Source organism: Siphateles boraxobius, unplaced genomic scaffold (assembly GCF_051911475.1).
Source record: "Siphateles boraxobius isolate OS27281-9 unplaced genomic scaffold, OSU_SipBor_1 7, whole genome shotgun sequence".
Lineage (NCBI taxonomy): Eukaryota > Metazoa > Chordata > Actinopteri > Cypriniformes > Leuciscidae > Siphateles > Siphateles boraxobius.
The window spans coordinates 16909228-16926202 of NW_027509197.1; the positions used below are offsets into that span (position 1 = coordinate 16909228).

At 42.0% G+C, this 16975-nt stretch overlaps 1 protein-coding gene across 1 annotated transcript; it reads right to left on the minus strand.

Moving 5' to 3' along the window:
- Positions 1 to 236: 236 nt before the first annotated feature.
- LOC143723629 (gamma-crystallin M2-like) lies at positions 237 to 16379 on the minus strand. Its single transcript, XM_077216293.1, has 4 exons — positions 16177 to 16379; positions 4335 to 4535; positions 667 to 928; positions 237 to 506 (listed from the first exon to the last, which is right to left on the minus strand). Exons 1-4 carry the CDS (start codon positions 16377 to 16379, stop codon positions 237 to 239), a joined length of 936 nt encoding a protein of 311 aa, XP_077072408.1.
- Between the last annotated feature and the right edge of the window lie 596 nt (positions 16380 to 16975).

The window sequence follows — 16975 nt, forward strand, 5'->3', positions numbered from 1 at the left end:
AGTTGTATCAGCCTAATCGAGCTGTATTTATAGGACGAGGCCACGCCCTTTCTGGCGGGACGTGACGAAAGGGGCGCGAAATGCCCCCATTGGATATGGTGTCACGCAGGGCCTCTCTCGATAGGCTGCTGCTGTTGCCGCAGGGCAGCCAATAGGCGCGTGAGCCGTCTTGGCTATGTCTGCATGCTGCCGCACAGCGTTTTAAATTAATTCAAAATTAAGGATAATTTCTGGCTTCAATATCTCGTGGAAAAGAGGTTTTCCCCATTGCGTCTCATGCCACCCATATTGCTGAAGCTCCTGTACTCTCCAGGCCTGAAGTAGGACATCTTGCCTCTGTAGTGGGGCTGCTCATACATGAGCCAGTGGCCATCCATCACATGACAGGACTGGCAGTTGGATATGTGGTAGCGATCCATGATGCTGTCACAATCATCCATCATCTCGTACATCTGACCCATGAAGTTCTCCCTCTCATAGATCCTCATTCTGTAGGATCCCCTGTGCTGTTGTGGAAGAGAAGTCAGACATATTTAAGTTTTACATCTTTTTAACACTTTTGAGACCAAATGTACAGTAAATAGGCTCAAACATGTTCTCTCTCTCAAAGACTATTAAAGTTACGAAAACATCTGTCAAATATATCCAGATGTTCATGGAGCTTACCATGGGGATCATACGGCAGGACCTGATGCATTCATTCATTCCAAACATAGACATGTAATCAGCGTACTCGCCCCTCCTAAAGAAATACTGATTTCCCATGTAGTTGGGACGGCCATACATCATGAAGCACCCGCTCTCCACTCTGCAAGAGTGACAGCGGCTCACGTAGGAGGACATGTCAGCACAGTCTCCAGAACATTCATAAGAGCGACCCTGGAAGTTCCTGTCCTCATAGAAGATGACCTGAAAAGATAAAGTTGGTCTTTTATTAATTTAAACTGTTTTAAATATATAAAGAGACCAATGTAATTTGATTACATTTGACATTTATGCATTACATAATGTATCTCATATTATCTACACAGTTTTTTGTTTTTTTTTGTGAGTCGTTGTTTTTATTTTCAGTTTGTGAGTCGTTGTAACATTAGATTGCTTAACTTACTCTGCCCATGGTTACAGTTTTCCAAGTTGTTCCTCTGGACTGAGTGGTTGTGCCAGCTACACAGTCTGTTTGAAGTGCTCACTCTTATACCAAAGAATATGTGCCCTGCATTGTGGGAAAGCTCCTGACCCAGCAAAAATACATAGAGGCCTACCATGCAAAGTGAGATCCACTAGACTATTTGTCAGCATGAGTGGTACACCTGTGACTGTGCCACACAGTCTCTTTTTTTACATTGTGCAACGAATATTTAAAAAAAAAAATACTGAACATGCAAATTACAAATAGCATATTGACTAAATATTGTTCAATGGTAAAGCAAGATACATGTTATGAATATCAACTTGATGCTTTTGTTATATATATATATATATATTGGTTGAGGTCCACTGCACTAAAATCGTCCTCGGGTTACGACTGTAACCCTTGTTCTCTGAGAAAGGGAACGAGGACTGCGTCGAACGACACTTTGGGGGAACGCCTCTCAGCGTAGCGCCTCTGAAGTATGAATGAAACTGAGCCAATCTCTGATTGGTGCTGCGTAATGACATAATGAGTTACGGCATACAAGCGGAAGCTATAAAGGACACCGGCACACATGAGATGTCAGCTTCTGTGATGAAGCAAGCGCTCCCAGGCAGGGGAAGGCGTGGCGAAGGGACGCAGTCCTCGTTCCCTTTCTCAGGGAACAAGGGTTACAGTCGTAACCCGAAGACGTTCCCTTTCGAGGGAACTCGGACTGCGTCGAACGACACTTTGGGGGAACGAGTACCCACTATGCCACAACGCGCCCTGCCTGTCCTAGTGTGAAGCTGCTCACAGGCACACTTAGGACGAGAGCACGAGAGTGCCAGGCGTAGACGGGATGTCCAGACTGTAAAACCTAATAAAGGTGTGGGGGGTGGCCCATCCTGCTGCATCGCAGACCTCTTGGATTGGGGCCCCCGAGAGGAGGGCTCTAGAGGACGCCATGCCTCTGGTTGAATGAGCCCTCACGGCCAAAGGTGAAGGCAGATTGTGCACCTGGTAGGCCATGGCACATCCAACTGTTTACATCATCAATGTATTGCAACAAGGACTCAATGGGGCTGTAATCGTTAGGTGATAGGGCTAAGTAGAGCTGTGTGTCGTCTGCATAGCTATGGTAAGCGATTTTGTTCTTTCTCATTATTTGGCTCATTGGGAGCATGTACAGGTTGAATAGGAGTGGCGCAAGAATTGAGCCTTGAGGGACTCCGCATGTCATGGATGTCCATTCAGACTTATGGTCTCCTATACTCACATAATAACCTCTCCCTCCTAAGTATGACCTGAACCATTTTAGGGCTATCCCGGAAAGCCCGACCCAGTTTTCCAGCCTGTCAAGAAGTATGTTGTGATCGACAGTGTCAAATGCATCACTGAGGTTGAGTAGTACCAGCACTGATAATTTGCCTGTATCAGTATTTAAGCGAATATTGTTTATTATCTTTATGAGTGCTGTCTCTGTGCTGTGATGCGATTGGAAACCAGATTGAAAATTGTCAAAGTATCCATTTGAAATTAAGAATTTGTTCAGCTAATTGAAAACAACTTTTTCAATGATCTTGCCTATGAAAGGAAGATTTGAGATCGCTCTATAGTTGTTTAATATGGTCTTATCCAGATTGCTCTTTTTCAGGAGGGGCTTGACAACTGCAGTTTTCAGGGAGTTTGGAAAACTCCCAGAGAGAAGTCAGGCATTTACCACTTCTAGGAGATCTGCTTCTAAACCGTTAAACACACTTTTGAAGAAAGATGTGGGAAGTGCGTCAAGAGCGCAGGTTGATGTTTTAAGGTGCTGTACAGTATCTTTCAAAATTTTGCCATCAATTTCTTCTAAATCAGAAATAGTTACTACTTTCTCAGGTTGCAGTTTGATCTGTCTGACCCCAGCGCAACTCAAGGATGAGCTGATCACCTTTCTGATATTATTGATTTTCTCACAGAAGAAGGAGGCAAACTCACTGCACTTGCTGTCTGAGAGCATTTCACTGGGAATCTGGCTTGGGGGGTTTGTCAGTCTCTCTACAGTAGCAAAAAGAGTGCGTGTGTTGTTTAAGTTACTGTTTATAATATTTGAGAAAAAAGTCTGTCTAGCTTTGCCTAATTCCATATTGAAATCATGGAGTTTCTCCAAGGTGCTTTTTGTCTGCCACACTTCCTGACTTTCACAGGAGCAATATCATCAATTACACTTTTAACTTTTGAGTGAAAAGAATCAAGGACAAAATCATCAGAGTGAGCAGATATGCTTGGTGTTAAAGATATAGCCTTCATAAATAGGTCACTAGTGTTCTCATTTAAGCATCTCTTTTTGACAGACACAGATCTAGCTTCAATGGCGGGAGAGATCAATATATCAAAGAAAATACAGAAATGATCAGACAGTGCTACATCCTTAATAACAGTCGATGAAATGTTTAGACCCTTACTGATAAGTAAATCTAGAGTGTGTCCACGATTATGGGTGGGTCCATGTACATGCTGAGTCAGATCAAAAGTATTTAAAACAGTTATGATTTATTTTGCCATTTTGGTTTCTGCATTATCTATGTGAATGTTAAAATCTCCATCAATGGCAAAACAGTCAAATTCAGAGGAAATTGTAGATAACAGTTCTGTAAAGTCCTCAGCAAAGGCTGTAGAGTAATTTGTAGGCCTGTAAATAATGATAAGTAAAATTCGTGGAACCCCTTTTAACACAATACCCAGATATTCAAAAGACTGGTAATTACCAAATGATACTGGCTTACATTGATAGACATCTTTAAAAAGAGCAGCTAAACCCCCACCTCTTCTAACAGCTCTGAAGACACTCATAAAAGTAAAGTTAGAAGGGGATGTTTCATTGAGGACTTCTAGCCAAGTTTCATTTAGCAACATAAAATCCAGGTTGCATGTGGTTAAGTCATTGACTATAAGTGATTTATCTTTAAGTGAGCAAATGTTTAAAAGTGCTAACTTAACAGTCTTTTTGTCCCCACAGCAATCTTAGTTTGACGTGTAATAGACACTAGATTAGATGGGTTTGCTGTACGGCTTTTGAAGGCCTTAGACTTTCTATCATATAATAGAACAGCAATAGCGAAAGATACAGGCACACTGGGTTCCCGTTTGTTCTGTAAACATTTGAGAAAGTTACTGTTATCATAGAGGGGACCCGATACATATCATTGAGAGCTGGTATCAGTTGTTTGTGGTTCACCTTGAGCCGCTGGAGGAGGGTGTGGGCCCTGGCACTGTGGCAGAAGCCGAAGAGCTCTCACAGGGGGAGGGGGAGGGGGAGGACGAGCTGGACCCGCAGGCTTTGGTGGTTGCGGGGCCTGCCGTTTTTTGGTTGATATTTGGTGGCTTGCAAAAGAGTGGGATAGTTTGGTTCCAGCATATACCAGTTGTTACATTTTCTCTGAGAAGCACAGAAGTGGGGATGCTGGAGAGAGGGATAACATGTCTGGTGAGAGGGGCTGTTGCTCTGGTGTTATCGGAGGCTGTAATATGCTGTCCTGGGTGTCCTGGTTTCCCTGGCTGTTTTCCAGAAAGTCATCCTTGGGTGCTGAATCTTGGAGCAGTGCTAGTATGTCACAGTCTGCCTGTGGTGAGCTCTGTGGGCAGGGCTCAGCTGAGATTGTGTCCGTGAGCAGAAATTGTTATTGCTGAGTGGTGTTATCATTGTCCTTGTGTGATGTGTCAACCGCATGTCCATTCAGGTGCTGAAGTGAAGTCCTGTGGTCATTCATACTGTATCCAGATGTGTGTGTGCCATTCAGGTTTAGTGGATTGGCACACACTGCAGAAGGATGATGGAGGGAGAAGTAGATATTGTCCTTTAGCACTCTTGAACCAAGTTTGTTTGGGTGGTGGCCATCCTGTTGAAACAGTTGCCTCTGACTCCAGAAAAGACTGAAGTTGTCAATGAAGTTCACTTCTTTTATATTGTTGTTTTTTTTGCAGCCATGTATTAAGCCCAAGCAACCGTGAAAGCCTGTTTGTTCCTCTTGCTGGGAGTGGTCCACTGATGAATGTTTGAACTTTCAGTCTTTTAAGTGTTTCAAAAAGTTCATTGAAATCCTTCTTAAGGAGCTCTGACTGCTCTTTGTGAATATCATTCTTCCCAACATGAATGATGAGTCGGTTTGCAGTCTTATGTTTCATCCGTATGTTCTGAAGTTCCCTGTTTACATCAGAAGTCGTTGCTTGTGGAAGGCAGCACATAGTTGTATCCCTGTTACTAATGTGTCCTGGCTGCGCTCTGAGCTGAGTGCCGCTGTCTGCTCGACCTTAAGCGGCAGTTAGCATCAGTGCTATTGGCTATTCAGTCTGTGTTCAATCACATTCATCAAATGTGGGGGTCTTCATTCATTAATATTTCAAATTTGTTCTCAAGATGTATAGGCGGTGGTAGGAGACCAGTTTTTGCAATCCTTGTCAGAGCCATATCTGGGGTAGAGGATGCTACTGTGGCAATATGTGATGCTAGTGACAATCTGATGTCTCGAGTGCCTTTGGGTCTCGCTCCCTGTTTGTGCCATCGATTTAAAAGTCAATCGGCTTGTTTCTCTACACTCAGTATATACCTGTCGAGGAGCACTAGATTCATGGGACTCACCGGCTGTATGCTGAGGGCGTCCATGACGAAGCTCTGTCGTCCGGTTTGGTGGTCCCGCAATTAACTTTGTTTCAAGAACTCCAATCCTTTGTAAAAGTCTGTGGCTGTTAGAGCAGCATGTAGATTCCAGAAGAGGCATTTTCTTATCCTTATGAATGTAGGCAGTTGTGTTTTCTCTTCCCCGGAATGTAAGCTTTGAGTGGGAGGCTGGTCGAAAAAAATAATTCTGCTTTTTTTGTAGTAATCCACGCGTTTGAGCACTGTGCTGATTTGCTGAAGTTAAAATTAGGTGATAAAAGGAGATAAAATATAAAAATATAAAAGCGATAGAACAGAGCGCGGAGCAGTAAGCAAGAGCATCCGAACAGTAGCTGAGCAGAAACTTTGTTCTTAGTATATTAGTATATAAATTATATTAGTTTTATATATAACACAATTTATGATATATATACTGTATATATATATATACTGTCCAGAAGGCCATCATTGACACCCTCAAGCAAGAGGGTAAGACACAGAAAGAAATTTCTGAACAAATAGGCTGTTCCCAGAGTGCTGTATCAAGGCACCTCAGTGGGAAGTCTGTGGGAAGGAAAAAGTGTGGCAAAAAACGCTGCACAACGAGAAGAGGTGACCGGACCCTGAGGAAGATTGTGGAGAAGGACCGATTCCAGACCTTGGGGGACCTGCGGAAGCAGTGGACTGAGTCTGGAGTAGAAACATCCAGAGCCACCGTGCAGAGGCGTGTGCAGGAAATGGGCTACAGGTGCCACATTCCCCAGGTCAAGCCACTTTTGAACCAGAAACAGCGGCAGAAGTGCCTGACCTGGGCTACAGAGAAGCAGCAGTGGAGTACCCAAAGTCAGTGATGGTCTGGGGTGCCATGTCAGCTGCTGGTGTTGGTCCACTGTGTTTTATCAAGGGCAGGGTCAATGCAGCTAGCTATCAGGAGATTTTGGAGCACTTCATGCTTCCATCTGCTGAAAAGCTTTATGGAGATGATGATTTCATTTTTCAGCTCGACCTGGCACCTGCTCACAGTGCCAAAACCACTGGTAAATGGTTTACTAACCATGGTATTACTGTGCTCAATTGGCCTGCCAACTCTCCTGACCTGAACCCCATAGAGAATCTGTGGGATATTGTGAAGAGAAAGTTGAGAGACGCAAGACCCAACACTCTGGATGATCTTAAGGCCGCTATCGAAGCATCCTGGGCCTTCGTAACACCTCAGCAGTGCCACTGGCTGATTGCCTCCATGCTATGCCGCAATTTCTTCCTGTGTTTTACCCTCTTGCTTGAGGGTGTCAATGATGGCCTTCTGGACAGCAGTCAGGTCGGCAGTCTTACCAATGATTGCGGTTTTGAGTAATGAAACAGGCTGGGAGTTTGTAAAAGCCTCAGGAATCTTTTGCAGGTGTTTAGAGTTAATTAGTTGATTCAAATGATTAGGTTAATAGCTCGTTTAGAGAACCTTTTCATGATATGCTAATTTTTTGAGATAGGAATTTTGGGTTTTCATGAGCTGTATGCCAAAATCATCAGTATTAAAACAATAAATAATCCTGCAATATATCAGTTGGTGTGCAATGAATCTAAAATATATGAAAGTTTAATTTTTATCATTACATTATGGAAAATAATGAACTTTATCACAATATGCACATTTTTTGAGAAGGACCTGTATATATATATATATATATATATATATATATATATATATATATATATATATATATATATATATATATATATATATATTAATAACTATAGTAAACATTAATACTAAACATTTTAGTATAATATAGTTAAACATAAAATAAGTTCCAGAAGCTTTAAATACAATTAGCAATAAGGTTAATCGTAACAGTATTGCTTTGTCCTGTTGTGGAACACTTCTTGAAGATTTTGTGCTTCATTTTCTCACAATACAGAAGCAAACATACATAGAGTCCTTTTGTCAGGAGTCGTTTTATTCCTCTGCTTGTTTCTCTTCTCCCTCTCCTTTACGTGTGCCCTCGCAACCAGCGTTCACGCTCCTGCTCTTCTCACATCTGTTTCTCCTTTGCCCTGATTTTCTGGCTACTTAGATCTCGTGTTCTTTTCCCTCCTTTGTCGGTTTATTGTTTGTTCGTTCATGCCCGTTACAGACGCATCATCTTTGAGAATTACTGCTGCTTATTCTTGTCCTGTGTGTGTATATGTCAGATGAGAGATTTCACCTGCTATCCTGAGTCAAGCCTGACAGTCTCTGCTGCGATTGCTGCCTAGTGGAGTCTGTGCTCATCCTTACCAGCGTGCACTTCTTGACCGCAACTACCTGTGCCTTTCATCCTGCCTGGTTACAAACTGGTCTTTGGGTTTCGTTATCCTGTTCTGCGTCCGCCAAGACGGCCAGTGATCGGCAGACAGCCTGTGTTGCCATTTATTCTATTTCCAATAAACCTGTTAACCAGCTTTCGCTTTTGGGTCTTTATAGAACTGTGACACCTTTAAGCTAGATTCATGTGGGGTTCATCAGGCTTTGGACAGAAGATTTTTTATGTGAGTACATTTTATCCCAGAGGGCCATTAACAGTGCAAAAATTTTGAATGGAAGTGTGACAGGTGCTTTTGGGTCTTCTGCTCAGAAATTCAGTTAAAGGAAAAAGTCCAGTGAAGTCCAGTGTAGGGTGCATTGTGTTACAAGTAACACATTATATATTTAGATGCAGAATGCATCGCAGAAATATTAAATGCATTACTAATCAGTTGAAGTTATCTGTTGCATTTGAACCTTCAGGCACTAGTGTGGATTAAATATCAGCTGAAAGAAGTTGTAATGAGCAGTTGTAGTTTGTCAGCCTGTACATTAACCCTCTGGGGACTAAGCTCTTTTTGGTCCGTTTTCTCTATTTTTACATCTGGGGTTATAAACTATATGTAATGGAGATGGAACACTATGTGTTTGGTATCTATGGATGCAGAAGACCCTAAGCTAACATAGGCACGCATGTAATATGTTTTTCAAGGAAGTATGCGTGAAAATGTACAATAAACTAGAGATTTTCCAAAACGGAAATTCGATTTTTGGCATTTATTTCTGAAAATCACACATCACACAACAATAGTGAACAGTTTTTGAAAAAAAAAATATTTCTCAAAGCCTTTGCTTGACAGACATGTGTAACTGTTAAATACAATGTGTAAAGAACAATGAAAAATGTAACTTTATTTACAAATAGTCCCAGGCGTTTTTTTTAGGAATGCTTAGAATTTTCTAAGCAATGCTTTCTCCTCGTCACTCTCCAGTAATTGTTCCAGAGCTTGTTCCACCGTAAATCGTTTACTGCTTGCCATCATAAAAGTGCTAAAACAATAAATAATGCTATAATTGTATGTGTATATATAAATATATTATAATTTTTCTGTCTCTCTCTCATATCTCTGTGCGCTCTCGCTCCGTAAAGCCTTGTTTATACTCGACGGCGCGTCCGTTCGCTTTCTGTCGTCTCTGCCACAAAACGCTGTTTGCGTAATAGTATATCACCCCTTGCAAGGCTACAGAGTTCTCCGATTTGCTAGAATACGTCATGGTAACCTTCCTCTGATTGGGTAAGAAAAATATTCCTCCATCGGCAATTTTTCTATTGGTTGTTGCTCGTGAATCTGCCAAACAACATCGATTTCATTGGCCTTTGACGTAGTGGTATTGCGAAACAAGGAAGTGTGTATACAAGCCAGGTAAGTTTGTTATCACTGTTTTCAGTGGAATCTGAGGAAGACGGCAAAAAAGACAGCACCTCTCTATCATTAATAGTTTTTAAGATAATTGCACATTTGTAAAAGTATGCCATTTTGGGCGGTACCGCCCAAACCGTCCCCAGAGGGTTAACCTACCCATGTAAACTAATAGTTCACTAATAGTTTGTGATAAGCAAAAGTTAGACACATGACAGCGTTATCTAGGATAAAACACACAGTATCATGATGTCCCAGTCATGCGCATTGGTTTGAATTAACTGTTAAAAAATCCATATTTGAGTGGTAGACCAAGTTGTACATTTTCACACATCTGCTTACACAGGTGTGTAAGGACTTTCCAAAGGGGTGTGGCCTCAGGTTAGGGAGTTGCATGATATAAAACACCAGTTCAAGGTGATACCCGGTACCTTAATGATCAGGTGCTCCAGGGGCCATTACAGTGAGTCAACCTGGTTGTTAACGTTGGGAAGCGTTCTCCTTCTCACTGAGAAAGGAACACATGTGGAAAACACATCCTATGGACTTACCAGAGGGGAGTAGGGTGGTAGTGTGGTGGGCTCCACCTGATAAGGGGGAGACTACCGGTTTCACAGCAACTGGTGACAGAAATGGCTCCATCCAGGGGAAGACACTTGGTGCACAGAGAGGGAAATTTAACAGTGGAATGGGGTCGCTGTTAGGGAACCAATACATATGGCTAGCACTCTGCCATATTACAAGGGTTCACTTGAAAAGGGGCATACCACGAGTAATGGGCCTGGTAGTGAGTTCCTCCGCCGAACTAATTTACCACAATAGTGCTTAAGTGATGGAGAAGGGTGGCCCAGGGTTCACCAATCAAGGGAAACTCTAACTGGACCTAAAAAGTACACGTTATCACCTCAGAGAAGGGAAAGCTGGTGCAAGCACTACATTCAACCAGTCTGTCCGAGTTTTACCTGTTATTGCCTAAGACTCAAGTTGGCTGTGATACCCCTTGTGAAATGAGCCCTCACCCCCAGTGGGCACATCAAGGACGCATACTTCCATGTATCCTTCCTGCCATAACACAAGAGTTTCCTGAGGTCTGCTTTCTGGGGCAAAGCTTGCCAATATTAGGTTCTTCCCTTCAGCTTAGCTCTACCACCCCCGATGACCAGTAGAATCGTTTTCACGTTTCCTTGTCTAGGCGCAACAGGAGGACCACGAGCTGTTCCGGAGCTGGATAGGCCGGGAGGGTCAGGCAGGAGGGGCTCCACCACCAAACATGGCCACACCCACTCATGAGCCTCTGAAAAAGAAGTGACCACAGGACGACCCCAAAGCTTTCTTCGATCTCTTTGAGAAATCAGCCGAGGCATGTGGGGGGCTCAACCCACTACTCTCAGGAGAGGCAGCCCAGCAACTGCCCATGCAGAACCTCCTGGTCTTCGAGCAACACTGTCAGCGCTTCCGGTCGCTGTATCTGGGTTTGAGTGAATAAAAATATTTAAAAGTCCGATAATGTCTGCCGTTATTCAATTTCGGGGACAAAATCATAGAGTAGAGTTTGCAGTTATCCCGCACCTCCGACATCCATCATTTTTGGAAACAAATTGGCTGTCTTTCAGTGATTTATTGGGGTATTTATGTGTGTATATTTCTTGTGGGAACAGAGAGCATGGGAGGGGGGTGGTTGCCCAGGTGGGAGAGGCTTAACCGGGACCCCTGGGACCGCGGCTTGTTGTGAATGTCAGGTGGTAAATCCACCAGCCTCCCCAAAAGCACCTTTGTGTCCTCTACCTCTAATGCAGGTCCGCTTCAAAAGATTTAGATCTCATGGGGTCATTTCAACGATTTGCACATAGGCATCGCCTTGCATCAATGTTGGTGGACTATGCAACACGATACCCAGAAGCAGTGGTGGTCCGCAAAATTTCCACAGACAGCATAGCGGACGCACTGTTTCGTTTCATCTCTCGAGTGGGAATCCCGAAAGAGATTCTTACTGATTAAGGCACAGCATTTATGTCACGGACATCACGCAAACTTTAGAAATGATCGGGCATTAAATCTATTCGCACCAGTGTCTATCACCCACAAACAGATGGCCCGGAACGTGGAATGATTTAATCCCATATTAAAAACCATGATTTTTAATGAAAAACCATGTCCGTTCATGAAGTTGGCAAAAATTGGGACAAATGGCTCCTGCAAGCCTCCGAGCTTCTGTATGGACGTCAGCCCAATGGGGTGAATGAATGAATGACTGAGGCACTTATATAGTGCTTTCATATGTACCATTGTACACCCAAAGCGCTTATGAATTATTAATTTATTCTCATTTATGGTGATTTTTGTAGAGCAGCTCATGCTGAACTCAGCAGAAAACACATTCAGACACAAACATGCACTATAAACCCATTTCTCAACATGACCTTTCACAATACAGACATTTATGAAGCACATTTACTATAACCCATTACAGTGTACATGGTACTTACACTTCAACACTTCAATAATATTACCGTAGGCCTACTATTAATACTGAAGTCCTTCCATAAAATTTTACAGTAAATACAGTTGATAACTAAGGCGCTAGATAGCACCAGCTGATTTTGAATGAAAGAGAGAGAGAATGTAATATGAGAGACATGGAAGACGTGCCGGCCTCACATACCCGGATGAATGGCCATTATGTGTTGCTATTGACAATGTCATTATCATGAAATACCTGACCTCTGAATGTTGTGACTTACCAATCAGAATTAAGCATTTTTAGAGAGCTGTGTAATAAATCTATATACTACATAACTATAATAATATAATATAAATATAATTTATTAATTAATTCAGCACAAAACAAAACATTCTTTCATTTTCAACTGATTTTATTTCCAGTAAATTTGATAAAAAATGGAAAAAAATCACAGACATTTGACGATCAGAAATGGAATAATGAGTCCCTGTACAAAGGAGGGTTGTCAGTATTACAGTTTTCTGAATTGCTAAAACACTGAACCAACTTCTCAATAGCCTAAACCAATTTTTCAAATACATCACTCTTTCTATAAAACATTCAACAAGTTCAGGTAAATAAAACACTGTTTACAAATCTCATGAACTCTTTTTGCAAATCTCTTAACACTTTCTCACTCACTAAAATACATTTTGCACAGTGATGAACTTTTGTTTCAAAACTCTAAACACAGGCAGACAAAAGTTAAACAACTACAACACTGTTGTAATCGTTTACACACAACGACTCAAAATAGTTCACACTTGTTTCTAATGATGTGACCAAACCAACTGTACATAATACAAGTCCATTCAGAGTGCCAAAACTGACTCAAAGTTGCACTGAAAGTTGATACCAACAATGGATGGAAAACAATATAAGAGGGAGAGAAGGAAGATGTGTGTAAGAGGTGGTGAATAAGGAGGAAGAGGATGAGGATGAGGAAGAGCAGGTGTGGTGAAAGTTGTCAAGGCTGGATCTGGCTTTAGGATTTTTTCCTTTGCCTGCAAAGATAATATTGTCTGTGATGTGGACAAAGTCCTCCAGCCGGACCCAACATGAAGACATGATGCTGAAGCAGAATCAATCTCTAATTTACCTTGATTCCGCAGTTGCCTAAATCTTCTGAGTGATAACATGCTTTTCATTTAGAGTTTTTTACTGTAACCTATTTGGCTTTTGCAGTTGGGTCACTGTATTTTCACAGTGTGCAAGTAGTGAATATACAGACATTTGAAAGGCCTACTATACAATATCCATTACAATACTACACTTGCAGTGCATACAGTATACCATTTATTCACCTTACTACTATAATGAGGGGTCAGAAGCATGTGGATCCATTTGCAGATTATCTTTAATAATCAAGATCAGGGTCGTACAATCAAGATTCAAACAACAGTGGTAGAAATATCAGAGGCTGGGCAGAAACAGAAATTATACCGGGCAAGGGTCAGGGCAGGCAACACAGCAGTCGAAGTTCCAGAGAGCAAGATCACAAGGGCAGGCGGCGAAGAATCAACAGTAGTCAAACAATCCAAGATCATACACAGAAGGGTCACAGAATGTCAGGGCAAATGCTTAGAAATGTCAGCCGGGGCCACAGAGAGAGAGAGACGGAGAGAGAGAGCCACAGAGGTCTGATTCATGTCAGAGACCCTTCCCTGCGAGCAGCTCCGGACGCTAGGGGCTTTTCGACACGGAGGTCGTCCACGAGCACGTGGTGCAGGTCTGTCTGGGGTGAAATTCAGTTGTAAGTGTGGGATTCAGGATGTCATGGGCGTTGACCCAGGATCTTTCCTCTGGGCCATATCCTTCCCAATCAATCAGATACTGCAACACTCGTCCACAACGTAGAGAATCCAGAATCTCTTTGACCTGGTAAGCCTCCTCGCCGTCCACAATGGTGGCAGGGGTTCTCTCGTCAACGACCTCCTGGTCCCTCTCTCCTCTGGGACCACCTGCGGGCTTAACCTCTTAACCTTCTTCAGTGCGCCGGCGCACTGACGCGTTTTTTGTTTATTTAGTTCAAATTTACTATCAGATTTAATGTTATACCTTGACAAACTATACATCGTTAAAAATATATAATACTCAAGATTCAGTATTTGACCACTATTGTATTCTGAGAAACTTATAGTGACATTTATGTCTTAATTTGTGTCAGGAGTTATGAAATGAAAAAATGAGTCGATACCTTTAATATGAATTATGAGCGTCAGCTGGTCCATTCATAAAAAACACTCCGTGCTGTCGTCATGACAGCGATTCACAAAACATCGTCCCTCAGGGCTTTAGCTCAAAAATGTGCAGACTTGGAGAAATATTGATATATTCTCATAGATTCACATCATATTTCTATAGACAGGAATAATATTTATTGAATTTATACCCAAATCCGTCGATGTAATCATTATGATCGCTTCTTACTGAGATGTGCTGTGTTTTCAATTCATACCAATAGCCTGAGGGCGCTATATGCACAATAACAGTCCATATATGGGTCATGAAGAAGACCCATAGTCATGTGACATTCCAGGACGTCACTGATACAGAAAGTAGCTGACAGAGATCGCTGTAACATGCAGATAAAGATGTTTTGAAGACAATAAACATGATTGCAATGATATTTGAGTTACCCGTGTTCTTCAAGCCATGCCAGGTATTTCATAATAATAGATTATATTTATAATGTAATGCTAATCGATATAGATTTCATCATCGTGCAGAACACTATAAATAATAAATTTTCTGTCGGATTTTTTTTTTATCTGAAGCCAAATTAAATCACAGAAGATTATTTAAAACACTCGACTTGCGTTATAAAGTAAGTTTGTAGCACAAACATGGTTTTAATCTCATAAATGGTCGTGTATTGATGGTGTGCTAAGCTAACATGCTAGCTAGCCCAGGTGCACCTGCCACCAGCAGTTATTGTTTTATGATTTTTTTCTAAATAGGAATGCTTACTGAAATGTTTCAGTGCATTTGATACCAGTTTCAAATATTTAGTGAGAACTTTGATAAAATAAATTAGGGTTTGAAACCCTATGAATAGCCTGTGAATAGCCAGTCGTTAGTAGCTATAATGCAGACAAAAGAAATGCATATTTAGAGCAATAACCAGTCTGGAGAGGTGTAAATGTGTGCAGGGAGAGACTCATACTGAATGGGGCTCGTTTGCACCACAAAATAATAGAGACAATAGACTGAATAGATGACTCAGAAGATGACTAAACATCAGTTTGCATTTTAGAGTCTAATCAAAATAAAGTAATTTGACATGATCTTGAAAAACATTTAACTAAATACAGAGTTTTAGACTAATCATTTTCAGATTTTAAATATAAAATGGTCACACATATGGCTTTAGCTGCAGTGCATTTCTAGATTCCTCCAGGGCCAACTTCAATTTTATTTTTATGAAGATGTTTCATAAAAATTAATTTCTAATAACTTTACAAAACTTTGAAGCTATTTAAACATTTTTTTTTTTCATTATGACAATAATTAATTCTACATTTACAATAAACTACTAGGTGTCAGCTTTCAAATGAGATCATACTTTTGCTTTTAGTGCAAAGGGTTCATGAACTGTATCTGTTTAAGTTTGGGTATGCCATTTCTGGGGATTTTTCAAAAGTGGCCTTGAAGGTTAACAGGTTAAGCAGGGAGACATGAAAGGTGGGTGAGATACGATAATTGGCAGGTAAAGCTGAACGATATGAAACTGGAGTGATTTGTCTGAGTATTTCAAATGGACCCACGTACCTGGGACTTAATTTCTTGCTTGGCAGTCGAAGTCGTAAGTCTCTAGTGGAGAGCCAGACCCATTGTCCAGGTGCATATTCAGCCCCCCCCCCCTTCTTCAACGGTCGGCTTGTTCCCTAGTTCGTCATGTAGATGAACATGAGCAGTATTCCAAATGTTCTCACTTCAGTTAGACGATTTAGAACTGCCTGGACGTGTTGAACGTGTGTTTCCAGAGAGTCTGAGTAAATGAATATGTCATCGATGTAGACTATAACCCAGCGATTGAGCATGTCCCGGAACAAATCATTGATGTAGGCTTGAAAGACGGATGGACTATTGGAGAGGCCGAACGGCATGACGAGATATTCATAGTGCCCAGTGGTCGTTAAGAAAGCCGTCTTCTACTCGTCTCCGTCTCGGATGCAAATTAAATTATAGGTGCTGCGGAGGTTGAGTTTGGTAAATTACTTGGCAGTACGAAGTTGTTCCAGGGCAGCTGGGACCAGAGGCAGTGTGTAACGGAATTTAACTGTGGTATTGTTGAGACTTCGGTAATCAATGCATGGTCGTAGACCCCCGTCCTTCTTGACAAAGAAGAACCCGGCTGATGCAGGAGAGGTGGAGGGTCTAATGAAGCCCTTGGCCAGCTCCTCCTCGATGTATGCTTTCATAGCTTCAGACTCAGGTTGTGATAGGGGAAATACTCTGCCTCTCGTCGCCATGGCTCCAGGAAGCAAATCTATGGCGCAATCACTGGATCGATGTGGTGGCAGTTGAGAGGCTCTTGATTTGCTGAATGCCTCAGAGAGAACTTGATACTCTGCTGGAAGGTCTGATATGACCGGGGTCTCTGATGAGCAAGGAGATTCAGGGGTTGTGACATGAAGTTGGAACTGCAGGCATTCCTTTTGACAGGGTTAAATGTTAATATGACCATTGTTGAATCTGTTTGGTGGTCCAAGAAATACGAGGGTTGTGTCTCTCCAGCCAGGGAAAGCCGAGAATTACCTGGTTTTGTGGTGAATCAATGGTCGAAGAGACGATTGCGTTCGGTGTGGAAGGATCTGACCTTCAGAATGAGGTCTTGGGTAGTGCATTTGACCAGTCCTGTGCCCAAAGTAGGGCTGGTCCGAATACCATTTTTTGAGCTTTGAAGCTTTGGTAGTAATGAACATCGAATATTCGAAGCTTCGGAATTTCTATATGTCTCAGACATCCCAAGTCTCCCCCATATTGATAGCGGCTCACTGATGCCAGCAAATTAGTT